Below are 18,981 nucleotides of genomic sequence, written 5' to 3'. Positions count from 1 at the left end.
TGTATTTTTTTACTTTCATGCTGGATATTTTTTCTTAATTACTCAATTTTTTTGTGGATTTTCATTTTTGCAACTACTTCTATTTGCCGCTGTTGTTTGACATGTTGAAATCTGTTCCTATTAACATTTTTATATAACTTAAAATAAGCATTTTCATGTTTAATTTATTCTGTATGATATACTGTGACTCAGATGTGTGACTGACGGCTCTCTGCTGTGTATTTGGTGGGTACAGTACTGCTGCAGTGTCTGAAGCATTAAAAAAGGAAGGTTATGTTTTCCTGTTAAGTTAAGCAATAAAGAGTACTCTAGTGGCAGAGAGGCTGTACTGTCACAAACAACTTGTTTCCTTTCCTTCTTTTAACTGCTGGTCACAGAAAGCACAGGAAAAGTAAATGTGTCTCCAGATGTTGTTACACATTGACTGGAAGATTTAAAAAAGCTCAGTGTGCATGACAGGTAAACAAAAACTCGTATTCAAACTTAACAGAATCATCAGAAAAAAGAAGAAGACAACACATTTTTAGATAATAAATGTTAAGGTTTAATAAAAATGTAGATTAGACCAGACAGACGTTCTGTGACAAGTATAAAAACAAAGACACTGGATTTTTGGGTTGAGTTTCGAATCATTCCTGGTGCAAACAGGAAGAGCAGTAGGTTGGTTCAGACTGGCACGTCTCCTCAAACTACTACACAGGGTCAGCATCTACAGTATATGTTTGCATGTGGAGACAATGCATTAGAAATTATACATATATATGTTCAGTCATCCATTTTGTCAACTAGAAATGAAGTCATCTCAGTCGAGCAATCCTGCAGGAAGTCATTCGAATGAACGGCTCTCAAGAGATCCGCAGGCAGCATTACTGGAGGTATTTATATCTATTACATGTATGAAATACACTTTTTATTACAGATTAAGATTCTATTCCATAATGCACAGATTTTTCAAAATTGTATTAAAACAGGCAATCACATATCTGCAGGAAACACAGCATCATTTCCACGTGTAAAAACAAAAGGTTTGGCTCAGTCGTAGGATAGAATTTCTTCAGAAATATACTTTTCTGTCATGAAATCCTCCCCTGAAGGAAAAACATCACCCGACTTGTTTCAGACAACTGATATCAGTAAAGTGAAAGAGACACATGGAAGCCTCTGGTCTGTGGCTTCATACTTCATACTGAAACTTTGATTTCAATAGCATTTGATGATTCACCACACTGACACTTTAATGTGGATAAAATTGAAATGATCATGATGGTATTCTTGCCTAAAATGTATCTTTAAAAGCGAGAGTATGTAACTTTTTAAAGAAGACATTGCGCATTCCTCCACACATGTCTGTGATTATGTAACATATCCGTATAGTTACATTATTGCAAATGTTTCAAACAATGTTCGCTGCTCTGACAACACGTAACAAGAATAAAACTTTAACACATCGGCTCCTCTGTAAACATTTCTGCACATATATTTTGGTTGTTTATCTATGAGGACAACGATTCTCACAATCCCACACTACAGACTTTGTTTTCATTGATTTTAAATTTAATTTACAACACAGTCCACCCTCACTCAGTTCTGTACTTTCACTGGTTTTGCTGCTCCAGTCCATTTCAGTCTGTTGTGCTGAGTGGCTGATGTTGTGAAATTAAGGTTGTTACTGGTGTGTGGCAGACAAAGCTGAGTCAGTTTGCTAAAGTTGTGACTCCTGTCCATTTATGCTGCTATTGTGCTTTAGCTTGACTGTGTTTTAGACATTTACTATCATGTAATTTCCACTTTTGGTAACAGAGGCAGTATTCAGCAAAAAATAGTCTCACTTTAATTCTTGAGGCCCGAGTCTGACGCTACTTCACTGGTTTTTGTGGATGTTCACATTTTCATAATCTGAGCTTGAGATGCAGGACGACATCTCCTTCTCCGTCACCCGCTGGAGACATTACAAAATATTTTCTCATAAAACTTTGAACAGAAACATCTCACTGAAATATAAATGATTATCAGCGATATTTCACTGTCTTCAGAGTTCTTTGAGGACCAGTTTTGTAATGAATCACTCCGGTGGGAGCATTTTAATCTGTAGTCATGTGCTGTTTCTGACCTTCAAACAGTTAAAGCTGATGTAGGTGCGTCCTAACTATCCTCCTTTAGCATCTCTTCAATCTCCTTGTCCCAGTTGTCATCGCGGTTCTCATTATCATCCAACACGTCGTACTCCTGAAGTTCCTCCTGCAGCTCTCTCTCCCAGTCAGGAGTCTCCTCTGAAAAACACAATGTTGAGTCACTCATTGAACTCCACTCATTACATAACAACCCGGTTGAATCAAAAGACTTACCCTGGTGTGTGTTGGGATCTTCCCTCTTCTTGTCCAGCACCAGCTGTTCCATTTCTTTGCGTAGGTCGTCCTCATTTATCTTGCATGAGTCAAAAGCATCACTCACAAATTCAGACACAGGCGGGCTGGTGGAGATCTCCTCCTCATCCTTTCATAACAGGAACAGAAGGAGGTCAGACTCTAACTATACCCATTTTAGTAGGATTACTGCTTTATGATGAATTTATTATGATTTTTTTTTATCTATTTATGGATTTTATTCTTTGAGTGCAAAGACTTACCTCACTTGTCTTTGGTTTGGTGCTGCGGATGGCTGGGGGAGTTTTCTGTTTCACTACATCTGCAGAAATAATTTCATTTGATATATGTTCAAAGAACATTGGTTAATTATACATTGGTATATTTAGAAGCTCCAGGAAGAGATTTGAGAAATATAAAATCCCTCAATCTCATTTGTGCCGTTATTTCCAGGGAAGACATTTCCAGGTGCTATTTTGCCAAATATCCCGACAAAATCAAAAGCTGTTAATAGCCCAAATATACCTAATTATAATCTTAATAGCTGAAGCTACCATTACCAAAATCAAAGCTGACTGGGAAAAAATAACTTAATTTAAACATACCAAATTTACTTCGGAGTCAGGGCTTAATTAGTATCAATAAAAGTTAATGATGCGCCAGATTAAGTCCATTACAATTCAGGGTTATTACATCGCTTACACTATTCTAACTCTAAAATGTATCTGGATGTATTGAATAGCTGTTACAGACGTCACAACACACCAGCAGATCTTACACATGTTGAAAAAGAGAGAAAAATGAAGAAATCATCTGTATGTTGCATGATTGTGCTTTCCTTGCTTTTTTGAGAATATAACCAGAAGTATATTAAAAAGAGAAAGTAAGGTGATTCACACTCTGAATAACTTAACTAGTGCAGAGTAATCACAATATTTTTCTGACTCTTGGTATTAATTCTGTGATCAACAGAGAACAGATTGAACTGATACACATATTTCATATTTACAATTTGATTGATAGCCTATATGATTGTTTTGTTTTAGTTGTTTTTCAGTCATCTTTTTTCTAGAGAAACAAAGAAATCTTAATTTGAAACACAAATAATTGAACTGTCTTAAAGTCATCTTTAAAGAGCACGATCATACAAATGTGTGACACGGCCCACTATTCATGAATGCTTTTTTGTGTGGCATGTAAGTAATAATTGAAATGCATTCTTTGTTTTCACTGACAATAACATTATGAATAAAAACACAGGCATCATAGTCGTACCCATTTGGTGAACACCCTCAGGACCGGTGCCAGTTTTCTCCCTGTCTCTCCGCTCGGCAGCCTGCTGTGCTGCCAGGGCGGTGAGCTGAGCCGACTGTTTTATTAAGGACACGCGGTAGAAGTAATTCTTCCAGAAAACTTCTTCTTTCACCCTAAAAATTAATGACACAGAGAAACAGTCAGTCATATCTGAGGTGGAATAAAAGATTTCTGTTTTGTTTTTTTTTTAATAAACCCACTCTCGTGCGGGGAAGCTCGTGATGAAATCACAGGACCAAGTATTATGTGAGTGTCAAAAACAGTCTCACTGTTTGGGGACCAGATGGAAGCGCATCTTCCGAAGGAGCTCATCTTCCTCCAACATCACCATGGCGACTGGATACATTTGCTCGCAGTCAAATTGAAATTGCACCCCAGCAGGAGGATCTCGCAAAAAATTTCTCTTGTCCTGACGCCAAATAAAGCAAAACAATAAAGCCACATTTGTCAAGAAAAAAAAAATATTATTGATGCACGCTATCTTTCTGTATGAAAATAAACATTTTTACAAAAGGAGCCAAACTCACAGCTGAGAGAGCTAAAATCTGTTGCTGTATGGTCTCCTCTCCGTTATAACCAACCCATGGTGGCACAGCAGCACCTACAAACAATACAAACCAGCCTGTAGTTACTGTATTGTACTTACATACATCCATACATGTACTAAATAAATTTTTTAACCCTCCTGTTGTTTTAACATTCTGTATACACTGCTTGTTCTCTGGGTCAAAAATGACCCATCCTCACTGAAGATCTTAAATAAAGCAATTTCATTTCATTTTAATGCCAAATGTACTTTGAATTTTGCATTTTATTGTAACACAACTGCCATATGTTTTCTTTGCTTAAGCAGATTATTATTATTATTATTATTATTATTATTATTATCATCATCATCATCATCATCATCATCATCATCATCATTATTATTATTATTATTATTATTATTATCATTATTTCTTAAGGTACTGCAAAGGTGGTAAACAATATGTCTATTTATCTTTTAATCAAGAGTACTTGTATAGCCCAAGAAAGTATCACAAATGCGCAGAAAGTAGTTTTGAATGCAATTTACTGAAGGCGCTTCCAATAATAATAGTCAAATGTAAACAACATAAACCACCGAGGGATTCTGAGAGGGCGAACACGACCACTACAGGAGAACAAGCAGCCGCTTCACCCACTCGTCCCAGACCTCTCTTCTGCAGCACAGAGAGAACTGGGGGCTCTGCCACCTGCAGCACATTTACACTCTGAATGTAGAAGTGTTATTGAACAGGGCCTTGATGGTTGTGTCTCAAACAGTTCGAACTTCGATCTTTGAAAGTTGTGTATGGGGTCGTGGACAGGTAACGGTACACCTGCACAACAAAAATGTTACCTCTGTCTGAGATCAATCAGCACCAAGTGTGTGTCTGTGTGTTTTTTATGTCTGTAACTGACTCTGTGACTGTGATTTTTAACCCATGAAGACCAGAGGACAATCTTTGTACCCCAGTCGTGTACAGCTTCAATGGAAATATGAACGAAGGCAATATGATGTTGGGGTCACTTTAGAAAATGTCAAAAAATGTAAACAACATTTAAGCAGTTTTCTCTGTTGGTGAACACAGTTTTGGGTCATTTTTGACCTGAAGACAACAGGAGGGTTAAAAGCACACTACTCAGTACTTACCAGGCTTTCTCGCTTTGTTCTCCTGAACAAACCTTTCTTGTTCTTTTTGGAAATCACCCAAAATGGTCTGAATGAAAAAAAAAAACACATCAACAAACTTTTGTAGAGCCAAGAAGAAGGTCAAAACAAGTAAATTAAGACAGACATCAGCACATATATACCTTATCAATAATTCCATTTATCTTGCCCTCCTCTACAGATTTCTTCAGGGTTTGTGCTGTTTCAGCGACGGACTCCGACAGTTTCTTCGAGGCACTGCTGGCGAAATTATAAATGTAACCTGGAGAGAAGCAAAAAGAGATTTCTGAGGTTACATGGGTCACACAGCTGCAGTAAAGCGTCTTAACAAAGTCCTCCATTACAACTACAAGTGCTTCAACGACTTTATCAACTTTTACCAGACTTACCGCTGAAGCCCTTAGCTTTTTGAAGAAGCTGAGCATCCCCCTCAGCAGCACGGGCCTGTTCACTCTCCCCACCGGCAGTCTGTTTGTTTATGTCTTGATTCTGGTCTTCAGCCTCGCCTTCCTCCTGCTTAACTTGGCCATTTTCGTTTTCTTTCCCGAGCCAGGTGCCCCAGTTCTTAAACATATTTCGAAATATTTTTGATCAGAAAAACTCACAAAAACGAATTTAACATGCTCTAATCGTGACTTGCTCCGCTTTGTTTGTCAGTTTTCGGAGAGTTTCAAACTAAAAAACTAACACTGGCAGCTGGTGACGTTTCAACATTGAACTACTTCCGCGAATCGGTTAGGTTTGTCCCTCTCGACCCCCCATCTATCTCTAACGATTGTCATGGAAACGCACGCGCTCCCCCCTCGAATTTTCAGTTAGCTATATTAATAGTTAGCTTACTAAATAGCGAATAACTGTGGTTAAGCTATGTCTGCCGCTCCACATAATATTGTTAAAGTGTCACCGATGAGGTTAGGATACATAACTCTCAGCAGGTAGTTAGAAGTTTGTTTTTTTAGAAGGAAAGATGACCTTACTGGCAAGCTAACGGTAGGTGGCGCGCTTGCGCCGTGTTTTCCTCCACTTGTTATCCCTGTATGGATGGAGCTAGGTTAGCTTAGCTAATTTAAACTCTCCAGAGTGTGTCAGTGTGTCGTCCTCGGCTTGTGTCATGAAGTAGGATACGGACTGAAGCGCTGCGTTGGAAACAGTGGAGACTCTCAGTTATTTCCCCCCTGAAGCCGCTCGCAGAACTAGCGAATTATTTAAAAGTGTTTCATTGGAAGAAGAAACGGTTTCAAAAAGATGAAGTATGTGTAACGTAAACCTGGGATATAGCTGCGTGCCACCCGGACGAAGCTCTCTTGTTCACCGGTCTATCCAGAAGTTGGATTCCCAGGTAAGGTCAGCCTTTTAATGTGAGTTTGTATTAATTTTTTTAGAAAGCTAAGGCCCTCACGATGTTAAGCAGTTCATTTCAAGTTTAAGTTTTGGTTTTACACGATGATTTGTCACCTAATTAAACCAGCAAGTCTGTTGAACTGAGCTCTGTTTTGCTTACTTGTTGGTTCAGGCGAAGATGGTTTCCATTGTGCTGCTCGACATTGTTTGTGTGTTTAATTCTCTGACACATAAGAGCATTAAGTTTAAGTCAGCTTGTCTGGAGTATGACAACAGGTGCTTATGCATCGTTATAGATTTTCTAAATTGGTGACACAAGGAGGCAAAACAGCTTCTATAACCAGCGAATTTACAGTGCACTTTACGACTCATTTTGCGTTCCTTTCAAATTAAGAGCACATGTATAATTTCAGTCTCAATCTGCTAAAAAGATTAATTAAAACCACGAATGAAAATCAGAAATCTATGGAAAGGGTCAGTAACAAATATAAGCCCTCGTAATGTTACTTAACGAATTCACCTCGAGTTTTAAAACGTTAAATTAATACAGAAATCTTAAGATGACAGACATGTGACACCGTAAATAGTATTTGATAAATACTGGTTAAATGTTTTTAAAGTATAAAATCATATTTTTCAAGAGAAAAACGGATTTATTTCATCAGTAACTCCAAATGATATACACTTTACATATTTGATCCTAAAACAAAACTGTCAAGAAGCTTATGTGAATGGTGCTAGGATCCCAATGACATAATGTACTTGAGTTTGGAGGCTAATGACAAAATAAATGTACAGTCAAGTCAGCCTGATAGCAATATGATTCAAATTTGGCACAATCGTTTAGCTGTTTTAGTTAATTTTTTGTTTATTATAATGATGGTGCCATGTTTTGAATGTGAACTTGGTGTATTACTCAGAACATTCATGCTCTAATCACTCTGCTTTTGTCTGCTCTGTTTTTTGATTACAAAAATTATTGTCAGAGATGCCAGTTAAATCCTACACAGTGTCAAAGACAAAAGACCACCAGTGAGCCAGCAACAAGTGTGTTACACAAGAAGGTTTTTATGTATTTGTATTTTTGTAATTGTGTTTAACTTTAAAGGTTAAAGGTTTTTTTATTCGTGCATCAAGCAAGTACACAATAATCTGACGCAGTGCTGTTCGATAATGAAATGTTTTGGTCTAAAGCAGCTGTTACAATATATATAAAAATGTAGGGATTTGATATAAATAACAAATACATGCTCCAAAAAAAGGTCACCTGTAAAAATTATTAAAAAAAAAAAAAATTAAATGTTTAAAGAGAAACCAATCAGCAGTGTAAAAGAGAATATTTTAAATTAAATATATTCTGAGTCGTGACATTTTTTAAGCTTCTCTAGCCACCAGCAAATGCTCAGTTAGCTTTATTCAATAATCATGATTGTAGAACATTCAGTAGTCTTTTCCGGTTACACTCGGGTTCAGGAAAGCTTAAAAGATCAGCAGTATAGCAGCAGTATATATGTGGCCAGACAATGCTGAGCTGTGAAAGTGATCAGTAAAATCTTGATCATATCTAGAAATGCTTTGTCAACCAGAGTAAAGATGAGGAAATTGGGAATATTGTTTTGTAATTCACCAGTACCAGTAAAGATCTAGTTTAAACTTTCTGCCATTGCAAGGCTATTTGGACAGGGTTTATCATCAGCATGGATGGGACTGGGACAGAACATGGCTGCAGATGATTTGCATCATAGTTTTGTGAATGGTAGATTGCAATCAAAATTGAGCCTTTGTAAATATGTTAATATGTTTTAGAAAAAGATCTCCTCATTTTTTGTTTGGATGTGCTTTCATGCTGTCTTTACTTTATAACAGTACCATGGATACTGAGGGATACAAAAATGATCCACACTACACAGAAGCAGAGAGCCTTTGGCATGTGATGCAGAAATCAGGAGATCTGGATCCAAGGAGCAGAGATGGTGAAGGCTGGAAGCTGGTGGAAGTATATCTATCAGGAGGCGCACCATGGGGATTTACACTCAGAGGAGGATTGGAGCATCGAGAACCTCTGCTCATAACCAAGGTAAAGACTCCTATAAAATAACTCTTTTGATATGAAAGACAGCTGTTCATTGAAAGACAAAGTCGTTCATTCAAGAGATTCATTTCTCTGTGGTGGCAGTAAACACAACACAGGGGCCTACTGATAATGTGCTATATTCAGAGCTTATCAACATGTTTAGGGCTGACGAACAATAGAGTTAACTGCGATAACCCGCAGGGCTGTGACTGTGCAGCGACACCCCCCCAAGGACACACTCACTGAGGAGCCTCTTGTAGCAGAGATGCTAAATTGGCTAAATCACAGGTACCCAAACAGTCACCCCGTCAGAGGCCATAAATTACCCTCTAGTAACTGTTGAGGCTCCATCAGACTCTTGTCCACACAGAAAATCTGATATTAGCTCGGCTGGTTAGCTCAAAACCACCAGTTCTGTGTTGCTCTCCATGCTAAACTAAGTGGAGGTCACTTACTGTGGCCATTTTCCCCTGATCCTCCATGTCACACACTCCGTAGCCAGAAGGCTACATCTCCGACAGTCTCTGCTCCCTGTGTTGCTTTTTTTTCTATTTATCTTATCTGATACTAGAAACCAAAATCAAATGTAGGGGAGGACAGGGGATGATATGAGACAAAGTATAATGTTGTGAATACACAGTACTGTCTACTGTCTGTTTGTAACTATGCTATTTGCGTACTGTGTTGGGTTGTTGAATGGCTGGTCAGCTTGGTCTAGCCTGAACAGATAGTACTATCTCAATAACTGTTGGATAGATTGTCATGAAATCCAAGGGATGAATCCTACTTATCGTGATGTTTATCTAACTTTTCCTTCAGTGTCACCAACAGGTCTAAGTTTTCACTTACTCAGGGAAAATATTCTAATAGGAACATGCTGACATTTATGTGCCAAGATTGTAAACATGGCAAATATTAAACCTACTCAACATTCGTATGATAGCATTGTCCCTGTTGCTGATGTTCATAGACACTCAGAACACAAACTGTAGCTGCCATGACTTTGTTACACAGATGTATGAGCCACAATATGCCTACGGTGCCCATGAGAGGGAGAGTATCCAAACATGGTGCAGGCCAAGCAGCTCAGAAATCACACCGTTACCTCACTTCTCTGTTGACTGTGTAATGATTTACTACAAAAGACCTTGCTCGTTAATTTGACATGGTACAATACCAGCACCTGTTTGTCGGGAGCCGTGTCCCTGCCTGATTTTCATCTGTTGTTTCAGTATTTACCCAAAGGGGGTCCAAAGTCCAACTCAGACGGATGAAACTCAGGATCTCAGGCACCACATGGGCTTAGAGCGATACAGTTAGGATCATCTCCACCCTATTAACGCAGATTTTACAAGAATGTAATTCAGATGACTAGAATTCAGAGCATTTTAAGTCTTTAAGCTGTAAGAATAAATTGCATGGTCACATTGCTGAAGTGTGGCTGAACCATTACCCAGTTGGATTGCCGTTCTTTGGTTTGATATTGACAGCATTTCATCGTTAATGTTTTGTCACTCAACGCCACATCCTCACTGCAAGGACCAACGAAAAAAAGGACCTATTTGCCACTGATGGTGAGATTCCTCAAAACTTTTTAAAAGCTTTTGCTTTTATCCTTTTGCCTATATAATCACAACCCAGAGTCTACCTGGCTGACACAAAGAAATGTTTCAGTAACCTCATAAAGTAAATTGGCCACGGAGTAGACTTAACACATGTTTGTCAGGCTGTCTTGAAATGCGTCAGAGTTTAGCTCGCTGTCACTTAGGCCCTGGTGTGTGTTATTAGATCCCACCTGGACCTTTGCTTTCTCATATTTTTGCGCTGGGTTGAATTTCAGTTTGGAGGGTAGCCATGTGGTACCAGGAGCAGGGGAGGAATGTTGGAGCTTTGTTTGATTTTCTAAATACGGTGAATTATCTGTGACAGCCTGAAGCCCGTTGGAATGGCACGATGGGATAAGTGAAGTCAGGATTAGTGATTTGTTCTCTTTTGGAGTGGCTCTCAGATTATAGCCATTGCTTTACAAAGGTATTTTGGTGAATTATGTCTGTTCACTAGATAAAGGTGCAAGTAAACCCTTACAAAATAACAGCATTGCATTGTAGCCTATAGAAAGGTCTGCATTGTGTCTACAAACCACTGCCTCCTTAAATGAAAAAAATGTTTGAGGCCTCTTTTACCTAACAATCATCCGTCTAATGTCATAAATATGTGGAGATACGGCAGTCATAGTATGTACATAAGCCTATATGCACTACCTGAAGCACTTTGCTCTATTTCTGGCACATTTTTTTTAACATGATGATTTCAGTTAAACAGTGTTGTTGGCTGTGGCTTTCACACACATGTTGTAGTTTTAAAATAACAGATCCTGCCGGGACAGGTACGGATTGCACTGTTGCATGAGCTAAGCCCCGGTCACAATGGTCGTCAGACTTGATCTGATCTGTCAAAATACAACCATTTTGTATTATGCAATTAAACATTGTGTTAACTCGGTTCTTCTGGGAAAATTGTAATGTAAGAAAATGCGAGGGAAAAGTCAGGTGACTTAAAAATGTTGAAATCGGTTCCCCCTCTCATTGTGAAATCTTAAGTCATGCAACACAACTGCACCCATATGGATTTGTATATTAAGTTTCCAACAGCTACCTATGTATACTTCAGCCACAATCCACCTTGCTCGCCAGACTACACATCTTTTTAGTACTCATCAGAGATGGAATCTAACCAATAGTGATATAAGTACCATATTCTGCTACTTTGCATTTCCACCCCACAACATTTTGGAGGCAAATGTTGTGCTTTTGCTCCGCTACATTTATTTCAGACCTTTAGTTACTAGTTACTTTGCAGATTAGATTTCATTCTTCATCAGAGAAAGAAATTACTTACTTTGGCTCTATATGTTTTTTTTATCTGTATTCAGGATATGCAAAAACCTACTGTATCCATTAATTAGAATAATCCTGAATTTCAGTAAGCAGTCCATAATACGCAGTGTATACATACATGTATATATGTGTACAAATTTATATTTGCTTGTGTTTTTGATACTTTCTATCAGAAAATGTTGATGGGGGCTCTGTGGAAATCCTGTGTTGTGCTGGAAGTTGGTCATTAGTTTATGTTAGCCGACTCCATTTCTAAACTGCCGTTAGCTACTCTGGCCCTCTGTTTGCAGAGCAGAGGGAAGCACTGAGACAAGGCACTCAAGAACGTGCACAAAGTCACATCCTTTGGACTGTCGTTGAAAATCCAACCCAAGTCCTTCACAAAGAAATGCACGGTTCAGCAAAATTAAACAACTTAAATCACTCACATGCTTGTAAAGACAACCGAGAGAGAATGAGAAGGTCTTATTTTTCACGTCACATTACAATCTGCTCACGTATGGCCAATAAAAAAAGTGATTAACACATGTAAATTACTACAAACTGCAACATATAGCCTTTTGCTCAAGTTCTTCTCATATGTCAATTTTATTAAAGTAACATTTTAATGATATCTTTACTTTTACTCAAGAATGAATTTTTGTTTACCAACTAGTAATCATGAAGTCCACTTGGCATTGACTTTTTTTTTTTGTTACATTTTGTTATTAGTTTCACGTCTTTGTGTTTGATTTTAGTAGGCAAGTCTTCATATTATTTATTAGCCCGAAATACGCAGTGTTGGAAAGGGCCTAGATTAATGGATTTTGTTGGCAGTTTTCTCATCTAAGTGCATTCTCACTAATTGCTAAAATGAAAGATAGACTTTTAAAAGGGCCCACAGTTTGATGAGAGGTCCAAAGTATCAAAGTAAGTAAGTAAAAAAAAAAAAAAAAGAAAGAAAGGAAGAAAAAGGTCCTGGATCTAATTAAAATTCTTAACATTCCACTCATAACTCAGGTTATGCTCGAGGTCTTCGTGGACTTAAAGTCCTTAGTCTCAATAAACTTATATAATCCTGTTTTACACAACACAGCTGGGCATGCACCTCATACATATGTTTCCTCTGCCAGGATCACATTTTATATGGATGAAAATATTGTTTGCTCTTAAAGAACTGCTGCCAGTAACAGTGCAAAAATCTCTCTGTTCTTACATGCTGTGATAAATCGCCTCCAGGTAAACAGGTTTTACCAATTATTGAATCCTTTTGTGTGACAAAACTGTGGGCTTGATTTGACTATTTTAGGATTGCCCAACCACTGGAGCCTAGATGATTTATAACAGAGTAGGGCTATGGCTCTTGTATGGAAAAAGGTCTCAGGGTCCAGATAGTTTTCTATTTGTAGAAGTCAGGATTTTGGAGGTAGGAAAGTGGAATGCTAGAATGATTATTGATCAGCCAATGAGAAGGATGGGTCACTGTGTGCTCTTGTATGTACTGTAAATGCATGTAGATTTGTAGTATTGTAAATGTTCTATTGCCTTATCTAAACATTAGGATGCTCACAGTTATTTCCATATATATCTCATCTGGAATTTAGGGAACAGAGGGTCACTGTCTTTTGTAAAGAACAAATAGCACCATTTTCTGCTACCTTACAAAGATGTTTTTAACTGTATGTGACAGTTAGCACAATCTCTACAACATGGTTTTGAAATGGGCTAGTTGTTTTTGCACTTTCTATCTTTGTGACTGAACAGGCTGTACTTGGGACACACCGGTGCTTTGAGCTTATTGCTAACTTGCTCACAATGATGTGCTGAAGTTTAGCAGGTAGGTGTTTATTGTTGCACTAGGTGCTCAGCATCTTAAAATAGCATGTTAGCAGGCTTGTATTGGCTAACTAGCCATAACGCAAAGTATGTATAACTGAGGCAGATGGGGATGTTGTCGGTTTTGCAGCTATTTGGTTATAAATAAAAAATACTGGACACATAGAAATTCACCTGTCCATTGTGCTACATGAAAGGGAATGGCAAATGGGTTAAGGGAATGCATCAGATCGCCCTGGTGATAGAGAAAAAGTCAGAAGATCACTAAGATCAGCACAATTCTTCCCCTGGACTTTATGGATATCTGGACAAAATCTCATTGAAATCTTTCAAATTGTTGTTGAAATATTTGAATCTTAACTACAAATGGAAAAGTTGCTATATTTCAGTCTGGACCAAGGTGATGGACAGATCAACATTGTTGAGCCACAATACTAGCATGGCTAAAAAATGTCATGTCTTGGGAATGATGCTTAAACTTCAACTCCACAGATTTGGCAAAAATTGTTATTGCTTGCCACAAACAATGTAGTGAGCAGCAAGAAGTTCTTCAAAGTGCACAGATGCTTAAAACAGCTGTCTCACTTAGAGAGACACATTAAACTAAGAGCAAAAACAATTGCGCAGAGGTCAAATTTGGGTGAGTTTGTTTATGTGGTTGCTGGGGCCTTGTCAAACAGCGATGAACATCGTCAGTGATGTGTGCAGGCAGTGCGTAAAACCATGCAAGAGGTCTGAGTTCAGTGCCCTGTCAGCTCGCTGCACAGGACATCTGTCAGCAGAAAAGACACATTCCTTACCCTCATCGCCACCACATCCTTCCCTCCCTGTCCCACAGAGGGCCATGAGGTTATTTTTGAGGATACTCAGGCTTCCAGGATGGCTGCAGTTTGACTGATTATAGCCTGGAGGAAGATGGTAAACAAAGGACATGGTATGGCTCATGTTGATTGGGTTGAAGTGAAAAGAGTTTGGAAAAGGAGTATGAATCTTCTGCCTTGATGTTGTGTGAACTCTCAGCACTTTATTGTTTTACTTACTTACATTCTTAAGATATTTTTTTTATTGTGGACTAAGGTTTCATTACAGGTTGTATTTAATAAAAGCCACACTATCACCACCTATTAATGGCATATAAATTGAGGAAACAGCAGGCAGATAATAAAAATACGGTGCTCTCGAACAAAGCTAATTCAATATAAACTAGAAGGGATCCAACATAGTTTTGAAGAATATGCTAATGAACTATACTCGCAACAAAAACTACATATTGAAAATGATTTAGAAAAGTGTCTTGAACCTTTGAACCTATAATCAAACAGAACATAATACAGCCCTGGTTACTGACGTCACTCATAACGAAGTGAAGGCGGCAGTATCCAGACTCGAGCCACACAAGAGCCCAGGCTCAGACAGCTTCACGGCCAATTGGTATAAATCTTTTAGTGAACAGATGATTCTGAGACAAAAGAATAGAAAAAAGAATAAAAGACACACTACTGTGTAGCCTGGGGCTGTGACACAGATGTCGTGGCGAGTAGTCATCATTTGTTTTTATGAACAACAATTTGTAGGAAAGGAAGAAAACGTACTGTACTGTGATCAGACAATCAGTCTTTGGCCTGATCACTGTTGACTTTCTTAGGCCTGGATAAAGGTGGTTAAAACAAGTTTTGGTTTTTGCTTTCCCTATGCAGTTAAGTTTTTTCTCCCTTGTGGAACTGAACTGTTGTTGACCTTTGCTGGTTCTTTGGAGCCACAGTTTACCATTCCTCTCCTCTTAGTCTGAACTCCTGACATGCTCTCCTGCCTGGTCTGGTCCCAAATACTGTCTAATCAAATGTATTGTAGAGTTTTCAACTGCCTAAAAAGGGTATTTTAGAACTGTATATCTGATTATATGTCACACAGTTTGTAGTATCAAAGTTTCATTTTCCCCAACATGCCTTAAAGGATAATTTCATCAAAAAATGAAAATTCACTCCCTATCTTCTCACCCCCATGCTGATGTTGGGTGAAGTTGTGTAGTCCATGAAACATTTCTGGAGCTTCCCAGCAAAACAACATTGTAGTCTTCTCCTTAATAACTGGAATAGATGGGGAATTAACATGAAATGGCACCAAATAGCTTGTTCAGCGTAATCCAAGTCTCCAGAAACCCAAAGATTCCAAATTGGACCAAAGGACGTTATCAACACACTGAATGTGCAGTAGAGCTCGGGCACGCTAACATTTTAGTTCTGCAGCTACAGAGAAGATTTCGTCTTTTAAAGAGTGTAAATAACATCTTTTAAAATCAATTTCATGTCTCAGGCCCTTCTGGAGATTTCAGTAAGGCCAGACGAACTGAATGGAGCTATTTGACATTTTACCTTTTTATGGCATTTAGCAAACGCTTTTGTCCAAAGTGACTTGGCGGTAGCTGCCATGCAAGGTGCCAACCAGCACATCAGGAGCAGTTTGGGTTTCAGTATCTTGCCCAAGGACGCTTTGACATGTAGACCAGGGGAATCGAACCAGTGACCTTCCGATAACAAGACACTGTCTCTACCACTATGTTTTCTTTTGGTTTTTTGTTGTTGTTTGGTGTTGTTTTCAGTTGATTTTTGACAACTTAAAACCTGCCCAAATATACTTCTATTATTCTATATTTTTCTTATTGGCAAGAATTTCCATGAAAAGACCAAAACTAACAATTGATACATCCTGTTAATACATCCTACATTCTAAGAAATCCAAGCATTGTTTATGTAGCCAAACCCCGATAAATCTCTTTCCTCTGTGCCACAGAGCTTTATTGTTCTCCAAAACCTATAACGACACATCAGTTAGTCACACCATTGCACTGTGTGACGCGTTCTGCTTTCCCATGAACATAAGTCAAGAAGTCATTTTAGGCCAATCTCCCATACACCGTCATGTCGCCTCAAATACTAAAGCAAGAAAATAGTTCCGAAGTGTGTTTGTAGTGTTTACTAAAATTTTAAGTTCCCAACTTTTTTTAGGAAGTTACTTACTTTTTTTTTTTTTTTTTTTACAGAGTTAATCTATATATTAACAGATTAACATCTTCAGCGTTGACCAATGGCTGTTGGGCTGATTGCCCCACTGTCATTGGTCAGAATTTCAAAAAAGCTGCTGTAATGTGTGGTTGTCATTTTAGCAAACTTCTGTCCATTGATTGCAGGTAGCAGTCCCCTCCCTCCTCTCTACGTCACCACACTTGCAAAACTCCTTTCTTTTCATCAGGCATTTTTCATTGCTTGGACTGTTTGGTAGTACAAGCTGTCACCGGGAGCACTTGAATGGGTAGCTTGTCCTGTTACGCCATTGTCAGTGAACAGGAGGATCCTGCTCTCTGCATGTTCACAAGCAGAATCCTGATTGGATAAAGTCAGAAGGGATACCAGGAAATTGCTTTTCTCTTTTAATGCACGAGCAGGGGAAGGAGAGACATGGGTTACTGACCAAACACTCTGTAACAGTGACTCTGAACACACAGTACTGCCTGATTAATCCTGTAATACAATTTACGACCTGGCGTCCAACACCTCCTAGACCATACTTTAATCTTGTGTAACCCATAACCACTAATTTTCCCTTGTGAAAGATGACCATTTTGCCTATGTGATGTCCATTTGGTGCTTGTGGACCTCAGTAAATACATTCTAGTGTTACCTCACGAGAATAACCTTCCAGTTTCTTTGGAACAGGGGTGTTCCATGTCCATTTTAAACATTTTAAGTTACTGTAAATGCATCAGGCGGTGATTCATTTTCTCTAGAAAACATGACCATATCAGGAGCAGCTCAGGAATCCAGCCAGCCATCATAAAAACTCTCAGTCCACTCTGCCTTAACCCTGCCTTCAAATCGGTATTATAGAAAAATGAACAAGGGCTTTGATCGGAGCTCTCTGGGCTCTGGTTTTCTGTTTTGAGGATAAATGCCATATAACACGTAATGGTCTGTAAATGTACACATACCTCTGTAGTTGAGTCATATAACCCCCTCTCACAGGTTGAGGGGAGAACTGATAATCAGCTGCAGAGCTTGGCTTTTGTGTGTTAATGTGCCAACTACGAAGCACGTTCTCCCTGCTTTTCTTTGCACACTGAGACGTGCTGTCTTGCTGACTTTTATCAGACTTTCTGCGTCAGTGTGAGGACAGCACTGACCTTAACACTGCGTACATCTGACACTTCAGAGACCTTGGCTATAGCCATGGTTCTGTTAAACTAATGTATTATATTTGGTAGCTCTTCCCTGGAGGTATCCGTAGACTTTACTCTGTTCACTATACTTCCCTTTGACATATAGTTTGTGTTATTGCAGGTGTCTACCCTCAAAAAAACACAGGACCGTTTGTTTTTACATCATTTGCTTCAGCCACTTTTTGAAGTATTTTTATAGCCTTTGATGCTTTTCTTTAGAGACCGGCCTACCTGCTGTTAACTTTGAAACACTGTGTTTCTTCCGTCACTGTCACCCTATAACATACCTCAAGAATGTAAACAAGAGACTGGTGGCTTTTGGTGTATTTCTCTCATGAGTCCCCGAAGCATTTTTCTTTGTAGTTATGCAGCCCTCAGTTGTGATAACTCGACTGCCGTAAACATTTGCTCAGATCATAATTGCAAGTCATAGTTTCTCTTAATAGTCCACATATTAGAGAATATTTAGTTGTCATATCCAAATTTAGCATTTGTGACTCACAAAGAAGGGCTATAGTTGACGAGACACGAAGTGAGAGAAGATCTTCTTGTTTACCTTGGTACCTTACCATGCAGATAGTTTAGGCTTTATTTCTCCAGGTTCCCTAATATTTCTTTTGTCAAATTTTGCCATGATTAAGGAGGTTGTCTAATACCGACGAGCAGCCAAGTCTCAATTTTATTTTCATAAATTCAACTAAAAATAAATAAATTGGTATACAAGCTCATCATCTGCCAATGACTTTGGAGGACCGGAGCTGCCAAAATCAAAACTAAATGAAAGATAAGTAAATATCCCATTAAACACACCCATAATAAAATTGAACATAAATGTAGACATTAAACAATACATAAAATGTGACATAGACTGATACTTTTGCTTTGACCTGCCTATTTCCAGCATAGGCAGGATACTCAAAATCGCCTCTGTTTTAGTTTTAGCTGCAAAATGTGTCTCCGGGAGTATGTGCTGAGAAACAGTAAGTAGGACCAAGGTTAGGTCATTTGAGGTTACTTAATCTCTTTCACAACACTGTAGTGGGAAGCCAATGGACATATGAAGTGTTTTGGCTATGCAAATGCAACTACCTCCTCTATAAGAACAATTTTAAGTAACAACATAGTCTTACAAACTGAGGGAACTAGCTTATAGAATGGAGCCTGTGGATTGTATACTTATTTTCAACGGTGGCTTTCTTGATAAATGCAAATGTTTTGCACATGGCACATTGCAGCACCTGCTCTGCCCCAAGTTTGCAGTGTGGTCATGT

The 18,981-nt window shown here is 38.6% G+C and overlaps 2 protein-coding genes across 5 annotated transcripts in view; one reads left to right on the top strand and one right to left on the bottom strand.

Moving 5' to 3' along the window:
• Positions 1-520: 520 nt before the first annotated feature.
• LOC119029328 (synapse-associated protein 1-like) lies at positions 521-7,201 on the bottom strand. 2 transcript variants are annotated; one of them, XM_037116096.1, is made up of 10 exons: positions 6,872-7,201; positions 5,760-5,934; positions 5,514-5,632; positions 5,353-5,419; positions 4,205-4,278; positions 3,947-4,086; positions 3,639-3,790; positions 2,627-2,685; positions 2,346-2,493; positions 521-2,270 (listed from the first exon to the last, which is right to left on the bottom strand). In XM_037116096.1, exons 1-10 carry the CDS (start codon positions 6,941-6,943, stop codon positions 2,143-2,145), a joined length of 1,134 nt encoding a protein of 377 aa, XP_036971991.1. In that variant the 5' UTR covers positions 6,944-7,201; the 3' UTR covers positions 521-2,142. The 2 variants fall into 2 exon arrangements, with proteins under 2 accessions (XP_036971991.1, XP_036971992.1); XM_037116097.1 differs by lacking the exon at positions 6,872-7,201 and having other exon boundaries at positions 5,760-6,089.
• Positions 6,202-18,981, top strand: part of shroom2a (shroom family member 2a) — a 37,629-nt gene continuing 24,849 nt past the window's right edge. The window contains exons 1-3 of one of the 3 annotated variants that reach the window (XM_037116092.1): positions 6,202-6,709; positions 7,698-7,758; positions 8,578-8,788. In XM_037116092.1, the coding sequence (XP_036971987.1) occupies positions 8,582-8,788 (207 nt within the window). In that variant the 5' untranslated portion in view covers positions 6,202-6,709; positions 7,698-7,758; positions 8,578-8,581. Of the gene's footprint in view, positions 6,710-7,697; positions 7,776-8,577; positions 8,789-18,981 lie in introns of all 3 variants that reach the window. The other 2 variants (XM_037116091.1, XM_037116090.1) reach the window with 2 other exon arrangements.

This window comes from Acanthopagrus latus, chromosome 11 (genome assembly GCF_904848185.1).
Source record: "Acanthopagrus latus isolate v.2019 chromosome 11, fAcaLat1.1, whole genome shotgun sequence".
Taxonomy (NCBI): domain Eukaryota; kingdom Metazoa; phylum Chordata; class Actinopteri; order Spariformes; family Sparidae; genus Acanthopagrus; species Acanthopagrus latus.
This window is presented reverse-complemented; position numbering and strand designations above follow the sequence as displayed.

Excerpts from the sequence above, each read along its gene's own strand:
- LOC119029328 (XM_037116096.1), bottom strand. The coding sequence starts at position 6,943 with ATGTGTCAGAGAATTAAACACACAAACAATGTCGAGCAGCACAATGGA. Across the intron at positions 4,087-4,204 it reads AGATTTTAGCTCTCTCAGCT|GACAAGAGAAATTTTTTGCG; the intron begins GTGAGTTTGGCT and ends ATTTGGCGTCAG. Across the intron at positions 2,686-3,638 it reads TGAGGGTGTTCACCAAATGG|ATGTAGTGAAACAGAAAACT; the intron begins GTACGACTATGA and ends TTATTTCTGCAG.